Here is a 12,693-nt window from a genome sequence, read left to right as displayed (position 1 = left end):
AGTTTTTAATAGTCAAGTTATTTTTGGTTCCGGTATTAAAAATTCTATTAGTATAAATCAGGTTCTCATTTTATTATTTGGTAAATATTAATACCTGTATCTATTACAGTTGTTTATTTATGTTTAAACTGGATCTGGTTCTCATTTTATCATTTGGTAAATAAGAGTTATTTTGGGTTCCGGTATTAAAAATTTCTATTAGGATAATCAGGTTCTCATTTTATTATTTGGTAAATATTAATATTATAACACAATGTATTCCTAAACCTTCTGAACTCGGGTCATGCGACGTTGTTTTTAGCATATCCACAAGTTTACGATTTTTGTAATTCGCTGTAAATGGAAAATAGTGCAATAGTGATGTAAAACATCACATGTTTCTAAATTTCTATCTCAATTATTTCTTTTAAAGATAAAAAATCAGATTTCTGGGTTTCACCATTTCAAGGATTTAAGACGCTTGTGAAATAAGATCTCCCTTTCTAAATGTTGGCCCTTACTTTGGTTAAATCCTTATTTTTTCCAGGGTGTATATAATAGAGAAACCATAGCATCTTCCAGTTTGAAATACATGACTATAGTTGTAATAAAAAATAAAAAAAAAACAATAGTTTTTTGAATAATCACTTTATTTCACATAAAAAGTTTTGCACTCCAACACACTTTACAATAAAGGAATAATAATAAGAAAATAATATAAAAGAAAAAAGTATATATAATTTGACCAAGACACTATGAATAGGTATATTACAAAACGAAGAAAATAGAGTAAATGAATCAATCGTAAAAATAATGTTAAGATTTGTTTTTACTTTAAATATATTAATCAAAATATGCAAATAACATAAGATTTATTATATTTTATAACTTATCAGTAATACAATGTCATATGAGAACAATTAATGAATTAAAGAAATTAATAAATACTTTAACGTATATTACACAGTATTAAAAAAATGTGTAAATTTTAAGAATTTTTGGTGGTTTTCTGGTGAAGGTTTAGATCAATAATTATGTATGTATTTACCAGTTTTGCAAATTCTTAGCGCCTAAATGAAAGTCATCATTTTGGATTTCTAATTGCTGTGATTGAAAAAATTCTGGCTGAAGAATGGCTTTAACCAGCTACTAGACCACGCAAAATGAATGTCATGAATGTGCTGTCAGCACGCCGATAGATCAAACTGACTATATACATTAATATATATTAATATTTTTTTCTGAAAAATGGCTTTGGTAGAGCCAATTAATATGTTAATATTAATATTGAAGAAATAAAGCGGCGGTCAGCAATCGCAAAAAGCGCTATGGCAAAATTAACAAAAATTTGGAAAAGCCATGAAATAACTACCGATACAAAAATGAGACTAGTAAGAAGTCTAGTTTTTCCAGTTTTTACTTATGCATCGGAATGCTGGACCCTTACTGAGAAAGACAAAAAGAACATAGATGTATTTGAGATGTACTGCTGGAGACGAATGCTGAGAATACCATGGATGGCCCGAAGAACAAATGAATCCATACTGGACCAGCCAAACATAAAGAAAAGACTAAGAACACAAATATCAGAACAAATAATAAGCTATTTTGGACATGTGCTTCGAAGAAATGGTCTTGAAAAACTTACCATCCAGGGAAAAGTAGAAGGCAAAGGAAATAGAGGTAGATCTCCCACACGATACACGGACCATATTGTTGCTACCATTGGCGCTCCATTGTCAGAATATGCTAGAATGGCAGAAGATAGAAAAACGTGGAGGAACATTGGGAAATTTAGCTAATAGCTTCATGATATCACGATACCTGCATCAGGTTAACGACTAAGAAGAATAAGATTAATATAAAAAAGTTTCGATATCACTAGAGTACAATAGACCAGCATTTCTGTGTATGATTGACTTAAAGAAAGCATTTGACAGAGTCATACTCAAAGATGTAATTCATCTTCTCTATAATAGAGAAGTTACACTAAATATTATAAAAACTATTGAAAACATCAACCAAAACAACAAAATGGAAGTCAGAATAGATGGAAACCTTATATAACCTATAGAAATAGGCAGCGAAAGACTCATTGAACCCTATGATCTTCAATTTAATCATGGATGAAATCATCAAAAGCGTTAACAAAGGAAGATGATACAGAATGGGAAAGAGGTAAAAATACTCTGTTACGGAGACGACGCAATATTTATAGCCCAAGATAGAGATAGTCTACAAAGACTGATCTACACATTTAACATAAAAAGAATTTAATATGACAATTTCATCTCAGAAAACTAAAACTATAGTAATCAGCAAAGAATCAACCAGATGTAAAATAGAAATTGATGGCATCAGTATTGAATAAGTAATGGAAATAAAATACCTTGGAATTACACTGTCCAGCTATGGAGACCGGGACAAAGAAGTGAAAGATCAAGTACACACAGCAAATAGACTGGCAGGATGAATTAATAACACTATATGGCGAAAAAGACACATTAACACTGAGATGAAGTCAAGAATTTATAAAACCAGTGTGAGACCAATAATGAAATATGCCTCAGAAACAAGAACCGACACAGCCACAACGCAAAGGTACTGGAAACGGCATAGATGACCGCGCAAAAGATGGAGTGACAACCTTCCATAGAGGTATTAATCCGCCAATGAACAAGCAGAATTGCTTATAAAGTGGAAGAAGAAGAAGACTGTAGAATAAAGTATTTAAATAATTAACTGCGACCTCTTAATTACCATAACTGGGCCAATTCTAACATTATTTTGTTTTTTTTATATGTATAATCATATTGGCCGTTTATGTTTGGAGTGTCTAAATATATTTTGTCTCAGTAAATATCCCAAAGTACGGACCTGTCTACAGGTTACAAAATTTATCACAATACATACATCCTTATCCGTCAACAGCATTGTGTTAAAAACATCAAAAACGACATTTGTTATTTTCCCTTGTGATTCCTTTTTATTCTGTGGTTATATTTAGTGAATATTAGTTTGAATCACAACATAATTTAAATATATGTATTGGGACATTACCTAAGAGTGACGTCACAATGGGCGAGGCTTACAAAACCTTTCCAAACATTTCTAATTCGTGTGTATTTGTCCCACAAGAAACTGGAAATATTGTTTTTTTTTAATTGTTTGAAAAGTAAATAACGACTTTTGGTTATGAGCATTCATTCTGTGCAATTAGTATTATTTTTTATTCGTAAATTTGTGACGTAAGAATATCAAAGTATTAAGATATTTACTCTCTATGTTCATGTTTTAAGGTTATGTTATTGTTTGATTAAAACTTTCATTATTTTTTTACTGCATTTCAAGGTATGCTATTGTTGTTTTTATCACGGTTATTTCAAAATAAATCAATAAATCATTAATGTTTTATTCATTAATAATCTATTGTGATGTCAGAGCTTAGGTAGTCCATTGTGGGTAACCTTATTCTCGTCAGATATTGTAAAACTGAAATGTTTGTAAAACAAATACTTTCAAACAAGATCAGTAGAAGTAGGTTTGCTCTAATAGACAAGTGAGAAAGTTTTTTTTATTTTACATATAATATGGAGAGTGGTTCAAAATATGGTCTACAGATGGAAATAAGAGAAAAATGTTTTTTTAGAGGTATAAACATTTGAGTTGGCCACACTGTTGCTAGTGGCATCTTTACAAGTCACAGCTCATTTGTCTGCTGCATTGTTGGTCATTTCATCATACATATATAGATAACTTAACAAAGCTTGTTCCGATCGTGGAACGTATCGCGTCTACGTCCATTTTATGGCCAGCATAATCATCATAGCAATTAATTTGATAAAACGTGTTGGCATAATCTTTACTCTAAATGATACCAAACCTTCTCTGAGATATCGTGAGGTGCGTAACGAAGAAGTGTTGAAAATTTCCATCCACTTTATGGTAGATTTTGGAGATCGACCTTGGTTTGCAGGTTCATAAAATACAACTCTTGCAAGAGTTGATGCTACACGACCACCAACATGGTGAATACTCGGTGAATGGATTCATATTTGGTTAAACTACTAGACAATACGCAAAACTGCCGCATTTGGTGTAAAGATAATCCTCAAACAATTGTTCAAACGCCGTTACATCTATACCAATTTAATGTTTAATATGTAGCTGATGGAATCATCGGTCCTTATTTTTTCCAAAACGATTCCCTAAAGAACGTTACTATCAATGGTGACCGCTATACGGCCATGATCTCACATTGATACGTTAGTGTCACGTACCCAACACGTTGGATCTGTGAAAACTGAGGCCCGTTGACAGTCCATTTCACCGAAGGGAGAACATAATTGCTTTTTTCTTTAAACATTTGGTCTAGCGGTAGTCTTCTTGAGAATCGATGAAATGTCACTGTAGATTAGTACATGGTTGTATACTATGTTATATTAGTATATTAAAACAGTTTATTGTTCTTAGATTAACGTTCGATTAACCAACCAGATGTCTGGAATTCGTACCATTGCTATCACGAAAGTAAGAGGCTCCATGAAGCTGATATAACTTTTAAGCTTCTATACCCGTCTTGAATCTTTGCAAAAGTAAGAAATGATTCAAGTGATCTGTAAACATATGTTTACAGATAATTATTCAAATTTTTAATTAATTTTTTCTGAAGTAATATATATTTTTCAAAAGTGTTGTAATTACGATTAACTATTATCCGAGTGTTCCATTTCTTGGACTGGAGTAAGTATGTATTTAACAGCGAATAACAAGAAGTAATATTTTATAGCCTCTAATTTCTTTTATTGACGTAAGTTAAAATTAAATTTTTTGTTTTGCACACAGATCCAGTATATTTTTGTCCAAACGGAATTAGCGGATCCAAATCTGAACTGTGCAGTCCAGATCTTACAATATCGTTTCAAACATTACTTCTTTTCTCCAATTACTTAATTTCAACAAAAATTATCCCAATAAAAATGGTAAATAATATAAAAATAATACAAGAAAATAGCTTCAGAATAATATTATATTGACGAATAATTTCGGTTAATAATATACGATTCTTGTTAATTTATAAATTAAATAATTTGATTTTTGTAATTCATCGCAGAATTTTGTCCGCTTCTATTAACCTTGGTACGATTCTTAATCACACAAATATATAGTATTCGATATACTTTCAAATGAATAAGTTGTTTTTAATTTCTCTACTTAATTTGTTTGTCCCATATTTTATTTCCCCGTATATATAAATTATTGTTACGATAAATTCTGACCCAAAACCGTAAATATATTTATTACTAATATTTTCATTCATTCACGTATTTTTTAGGTAATGCCTACCTGACACACGATGGGTCCCCCTTTGTAATAAAAACAACAATTCGAACCTTCTGGAGACAAGCCGATTTAACCATACCGGTTCTGAGAACAATTCGCCGCTCTGTCTAGAAGGCCGTAGACGTTTCCAGTCTAACAGTAGTGAATATATAACAGGACTTTTTGGAGAATAGAAAACAGTTAATTCTCAAGACGCGCTCGCGAATTTAAATGTTACGTTCGCTTTTTAATAAATTATGTATGTTTAGTGATAAATAAATAAATATCAGTTATTGTGCTTTTTAATGAATTAAGATAAGAACAAGACATTATAAATTAAATAGACATTGAAATAAAATCATCACATTATTTATAAACAAAATGTTTCAAAGCATCGTGAGAGTTGAAAGTTCCAGAGATTATAGTCCAGAAAATAAAAAATAAAATGAGTCATGCGCGTGATCAATTATCTTATTATAGCACAAATCTATAGAGACACATTTTAAGTAAAACGCATTTAGAAGCAGTTATAGAAGAAACGACTTTTGGAACAACACAAATTAATCACGCTCTAAAAAAACAGCTTAAAGTTAGCAACCGCATGCGTAAGGAGATGGGATTTTTGGATATATCTGCAAAAAGATCAGCAGAAGGTAAATATAGGCATGTTTTGTAACATAGTTGAGAAACTGGGCTGTAGCTCCAAACTTATCGCTCAAAGTTATGATGGAGCTGCAGTAATGGCTGGGCCTTTGGGTGGACTGCAAATCAAAGTTAAGCAGAAGTTTCAAAATGCAATTTTTGTGCACTGCTTTGTACAGGCTAAATTTAGTCTTAGCGCAACGCAATCGGTCGCACTCAAAAAAACTTGCAATGTATTTTTCCAATTCTATTTGGTTCGTTGTGTAGTTGCAATAATCTGCTGATTAAGCTGTTGATTCATCTGTGGTGTCTTTATTTTGCTGCGTAAACACATTTCGACATAATGTCAGGACATTGATTAATTCCGTTATTAAATAAACTAACTCGGTTATTTTGACACTCAAGAGAATTAAATGTGTCTCAGAAATAAACTTCCAATCTTGATATTTGCGTTTCATTCTGTTTACTACCGAATACGTAGAATAAATTGAGGGGAGGATTGTATTCGTAACAATACGAATACAAATAACACGTTTTGGAATTTTTTAGAAGACATTATGTACATACATACATGCCAAACAAGCCTCTGCGGTTGCTAGTGCTTCTTCTATCGATATACTAAATAATTGAATATCCTTCCGAAATAAAAAGAATATATTAATTTGAGTATTTTACATCTTTAGGTATATAGTCATCCGCGCAGTCGACACATTATTAATGTGAATGAAAACTTATTTTATAAACTAGATCTAATGTATTATTTTTATTATTATAAGAAGAAATATAATATTCTATTGTTATAATGTAAAGCGACCAGCAAGGAAACATATTTTCTTAGGCGCCGCCAACGATCGAATTCAAAATTTCCGATTATTCATTATTGGCACGTGATTTCGGCTACTTTTGACCTCTTACGACGCGTGATTTTAAATGACTAATTTCATTTTTTATTTACTAGACTATAGACATTTTAGAATAAGTTTCTTTTAGAATAAACATGTGTTTGGTCCCGCAGAGAATAGGTCTCCTTTTTCAACTTAAAAAACGCCCAGGAAAGCAGAAGCAATCACATCCAATCTTACCTGAAAGTAAACCATACTCTGTATAGTACAGTCCACTGACTTACTAAAACTACTAATGTTCCTCAAAATATGAAAACCCAAAATGGTCAATGATTGTATTCTAGTAATGTAGAATATTTCGAAAGTCTTAGTTAATTAATTGACTTTCATCCTATAAAACCTATACCTCTACCAACCTTGAACTAAAAATAAATGTAAATATAAAAAATCATTAACGACGTCGTCTCGAAGGCCTCTCCCTATGTCGGTCTCTAGATCCTCTAGATCTACTTCTGGTGGATCTAGCAGATGAGCGTCTGTGCCTTTTAGTTCTGGAACGGGATCTGGATGGCGACCTTTGTTTTGGACTGGGTCTTCGTCTATTTTTTCTGCAAATAGATGATATATTGATTCAAGAAACAAATATCAATGATAAAAAACATATGTATTACAAAAAAATGGGATACTTAAAAAAGGCTGTGCGAAGAATCATACAAGGATGATTTGACACTAATCTAACCTTGGACAGATGACGCTATCTGTCAACGAAATGCTTTCGAGTTTGATACCTGTCATCCAACGTATTACCAAAGAAGATTAGAGGCATATAGAAGGACATTTCAAATGTGCGATTTGGTCACGGTTATTATACTTCAAAACACTCCTGAAGAGGACAACTGCATAAACTCAAACCGTGGCCGTCGGCTTAAAACAGTTTCATGAAAGATCTAGTTAGGAGGAAGTAGTAAAGGACTACGAATGAAGCTATGTAACTTATGCATTCCACGCTAAAATTTCGATGCCACTGATTTGCAAACTTTTTTTTTTCACAATAAAAACTTTATTTTCAATATATTAAATTGTTAAATTTTTAATTTTAATCAAAAATTTCAATTTTCTCAAGACTTTTCGTTGAACAATTGTTCTGTTAAAAAAAAAAGAAGTAGGTATTCAATGAAATTTTTACTAAATTTTGAAATTTTCTATTTCAGACATTAATTAAAATTAAAATAAATTGTATGTATAAATTTCTGACATTACTAAAATATAATGTTCATAACTGATTTTTTTATTATTCATATATGAATGAATGAATAAATGATTGGTTTCAAAAATGAAGCCAAATGTTAACTTAGTGTTTAATTACTACATAGTATATTCAACTAAATAATATTCTCCACGATATGTCTCTTTCTCGAGGACGCGAATGAGGACCATGGGGCGCTTGGGCATATTATTTGGATCAACTATATTTAAGTTTGCTTGCTCCCACAGGCCCTCCATAGTCCTCACCACTTGTGTAGTCCACTTTTTTGTATAGTCGCTAGCACAGTTCACCCAAATGATGTGGATGTTTTATGGAAATGCAGAAGTTCATTATGACCTCCGATAGGAGCCTCATCAACTGCTTGTTCCAGTTTATCAATGATCAGATCTACTAGAGCCCGATCTAGTTTAGTATCAGGATGGTGTCTGTGCTACCGCCATTATGAATACTTTTGACACGTTTCTGTATGACCTATTCTGTTCGTCAGAGCCTCTTAGCAAGATTTCTTAGCACCTCTGCGTAGGGGTGATGGTATTCTACCGAAGTCTCTTTTTATCCTCGGTGTTCATGATTTGGGTTTCTTGGGATTTCGAATAATCCATGTCCCAGCAGGAATTGGTTTTTGATCGAAACAACTTATAATTTTTTGGGCGTTACATAAGAAAATATCTAAAGTTGCATTTGTTGCTTCACTTTTTCATATTTTAGAAGCAGTAATAGCGCTCACATGAGCGCTCCCTAGTGGTACAGTAACGAACTAAAATCTTGTTTAACTTGTGTAACTTCAGCCGAGAGTAAAAAATGACAATGAAATGTCCTTCTATATGCGTCTATATTCGTATGTTTTAATATGAACTGAGTATTCGACGACTTGTTTTATTCTAAATTGTATTCAGCTACGATGTATTGAGAAATGTAAGATAAGACTAAAATAAAAAATGCATAAAAAATCATTACCTATCTCTGTCACTGTCTGAACTACTCGAACTACTCGAGCTACTGGAACTCGAAGAATTCAGTCTCTTTCTCAGCTTGGTGTCCTTTTTGTCGTCAAGTTCTTGTAAAACTTTGACCGTTTTCAACAACTTCTCCTTTTCGATGGCTTCTCTCTTCGCTAATTTGACTTTCTCCAACATTTCGCTTTCCTCTTTGGCTTTCCGTTGCTTTTCTTCCATTAGTCTCTACAAAATAAAAATTAGGAAATCAATAATATGATATGCTAGACACACAAACCAGATAAACACTTATTGTAATATTTAAATTAACGAATTTCCAATTTTAATGACTAATGTACTTATCAAATAAAAAAAATGAATAAATTTACTATACTCGTTGTGAAAATTATTGTTAGCACAGTTTTTCTGACAGACAGCTGATAATCCCCAAGGTTTTCATAAAACAGTGACGAAGAATTTGATAATTATTGAAATTTTCTTGCATCAAATGTTGCAGTAATTTGAATAAACCAATAATAGTGGGTATTTAATCTGATCAGATATAAAATATTATCATTAAAAAGCACATGAGCTTCCAATCCATATAAAACTTCTCATTATCATTTATTTACATTAATAGTTATGTTTTTGTCTGTTTAGACCTTTAAACATAATGTACGAATTCGGTCCTGATAACGATACCGTATACCACGTTCTAGTGTTACCGAAATATTATCGTTTTAAATTGTAAAAACAAGCCGTAATTTTGTATTTTATACCTCTACTACAATTTTAAGCGCATTAGTTAGTGTTGACAAATTTATCCTAAGTGAGTACCACTTCATTTCATCAAGAAAACTAATAAAATGAATTCGAAAAACAATAATTCTACTCACTACTACACTAAATACACTCAGGTGCTGTAAATTATTTTAAACATCCTACAAAAGAACAAGCCATAGTCATTTTGTAGTCATAGTAACTGACATTTTAAATCGCCCGTCGCTTCAAGCGTGGTTTCTGAGAGAATGGTTCATTTTACACAAAAAGTGCTGACAAACATTTTTGTTCAAAATTATCTCAGCTCATTTCTTCACAAAATTGAAAAAACCTTGTGATATTTCTTTCTATAGATAGTTCTTTTGCCTCCTCTTCACATAAAGTTAGGATTGAAGAACCAGTTGGTCAAAGCTTTAGATAAACAAGGTGCCTGCTTTAAATATCTGTGCGACATATTTCCTGCACTTTCTGAAGCTAAACTTAAAGAAGGAATTTTTGTATGCTCCCAAATTCAAACCTTAAGATCGGACAGATTGTTCCAGAATACAATGACCCAGGAGAACTTTCGTAGAACTCATAGACGGTTTCCTTGGACACAAGTCTATAAACTATAAGGAAATTGTAGCCAATATTGTCGAAAATTATAAAAAACTGGGATGCAATATGAGCGCCAAACTTCATTTTCTGGATTCCCACGTTGACTATTTCCCGAAAATCTTGGAGCTGTCAGCGAGGAGCAGGGAGAGAGGTTCCATCAAGATATAAAGGAGATGGAGAGACGTTACCAAGGAAGATGGGATATAAGAATCATGGCTGATTACTGCTGGATCTTGAAGAGAGATTCGGTCACAAAATCCATAAAAAGAAGACCACAAAACGCAGTTTTTATGGAAAAAGAGAACGGTTTTATACGAAAAAACACACTTTTCTTGAAAACCTGACGTGTTGAAAAAAAACTAAGTACATATTCGTGATCAGCACATCCCATTTACTATAGGACACATATTTAACTTAAAACACTTTTTCATAAAAAAAAATGCCTTCTTCATCGCCTTCTCCTATATTTCTATTCATTACTAACATCCAAGGAATTTTTAATCTGTTTGTTCTTTGTGTGGTGTTAGCTTTTTATGTAGATGTATTTAAATGTTCATGACATTCGATGATGTGCTGGATAGCTAACTTTTTTGACCAAGAAAGTCTAAAACATTATATATTTTTTATCAACCATCAACTTCCGAGTTTTTTTCTAAGTTTGTTACTTTTCTTTCACTTGAAAAAACGTTTCTTGGCTTATTTCAGATGACCCTGAAGATAATCTGAGAGCAAAAGTACTTGGTCAAGATTTAATAAACGAACTGTGTTCGATATCTGCCTTTTATTTGTAAAATTTATAAACCTTTAAATTCAACTTAATTTTTATTTTTTGCTTTTACTTACTTCCACGATATATGTAAATAATGATTACCACTTACCATTTCTTCCTTTTTCTTCAACTCCAACAATGCCATCTTTTTCCGAAGAATGAGCAATTTCCTGTATTTCTCTTCTGCGTCCTTATCAGCTTTGAACACGTCCTTGTCTTTATCCTTGTCTTCGACTTTTGCATGTTTAGCAGGGACCTCGGGCGTTCTGGATCGGGATTTCTTAGATTTATCTTTACTCCTGGACTTCCTCGAACGAGAACGAGATCTTGATTTAGATTTGGATCGGGAACGTGAACGGGATCTCCTGCGTCCTCTATTTCTGTCTCTCGAACGGGATCTTCTTGGAGATTTTTTGTAGTCCCTATAAAAATAACAGTTTTGCATTTTGCTCAATGCCTAAAATTTATGAATATAGGGAAATTTTTGATACATTGTTTTGTACTAAAAACTGTTCTAAAACCTTAACGGTAAATTTTACGGAAAGATTAAAAAAAATTCAACGAAAATGTATCTTACCGTGCCCTATTATCTCTTCTATCCCTATTTCTGCCTCCGTCCCTTCTGTCCCTTTCCATAATGTCGCCACGTTTACGGTCATCATATCTATCTCTTCGCCTCCTCATATCGGAAAATCTACCATTTTTTTCATATTTGCTCTCACTCTGAACAACAGGCTTCTCTGTTTCAAATTTATTTCTTCCGTGTTTTTCCTCGACCTTAAAAGCAAACACTTCAATATTTGTATGGACTCTCTTAATATGGATTGATTACTCGCGGCAAATGAATTGGGGGAGCACAAATAGTTATATATACAGTTACGGAATATAATTCACGAAAAAATAAATTCCGGTCGTGTAAGAATGTCTTTTGAATAGGAATAGTCATGGGAAATACAGATCTCTTTAAAGATCTATAGTAAAATTCATTAACCGATGCAGGAAGATGTAAACATTACCACGTGTAGGCCTGCAACAGGGCCGCATTTGGGATTATCTTTTTGTTTAGTCAGAATATATATTATTTTATAAAATACGAAATTTATATTTTAATTTTGCAAAAGTGCTCGACAAAGAACCTGATTGCTTTAGTTGATATCCGATAATAGGAACCATTTATACAGGGCGAAAAACCCAAGAATTTATTTTTTTTGCCAACAATTTTATGTACAGAGTGCCTGCAAAAATATGTTTTATTTTTAATTTTTACTATACTTAGTTGTTTGTACAATTCTAAAAAGTTTCATAATAATAATAACAAAAAAAAACTCATTACTCATTACTCAATTATGTTGAAATAATATATATATATATATATATATATATATATATATATATATATATATATATATATATATATATAATTATATATAATTATTAATATGTCGTGACTCGTCACTGTTAAATTATCTAAATCTGAAAATTTTGGGGAATGCATATGTAGGTACTATAAATATGTCATCAGAACAAAACGTAAAGTCTATAAGCTTTTATCTTTTGAAG

At 32.0% G+C, this 12,693-nt stretch overlaps 1 protein-coding gene across 1 annotated transcript in view; it reads right to left on the bottom strand.

Moving 5' to 3' along the window:
* Window positions 1-615: 615 nt before the first annotated feature.
* The window catches only part of Moca-cyp (nuclear cyclophilin protein Moca-cyp), a 36,360-nt gene continuing 24,282 nt past the window's right edge, over window positions 616-12,693 (bottom strand). The window contains exons 12-15 of the mRNA XM_072530529.1: window positions 11,711-11,910; window positions 11,243-11,555; window positions 9,010-9,233; window positions 616-7,393 (exon numbers count right to left, since the gene is read on the bottom strand). Coding sequence (XP_072386630.1) covers window positions 7,237-7,393; window positions 9,010-9,233; window positions 11,243-11,555; window positions 11,711-11,910 — 894 coding nt within the window. The 3' untranslated portion in view covers window positions 616-7,236. The remainder of the gene's footprint in view (window positions 7,394-9,009; window positions 9,234-11,242; window positions 11,556-11,710; window positions 11,911-12,693) is intronic.

This window comes from Diabrotica undecimpunctata, chromosome 4 (assembly GCF_040954645.1).
Source record: "Diabrotica undecimpunctata isolate CICGRU chromosome 4, icDiaUnde3, whole genome shotgun sequence".
Lineage (NCBI taxonomy): Eukaryota > Metazoa > Arthropoda > Insecta > Coleoptera > Chrysomelidae > Diabrotica > Diabrotica undecimpunctata.
This window is presented reverse-complemented; position numbering and strand designations above follow the sequence as displayed.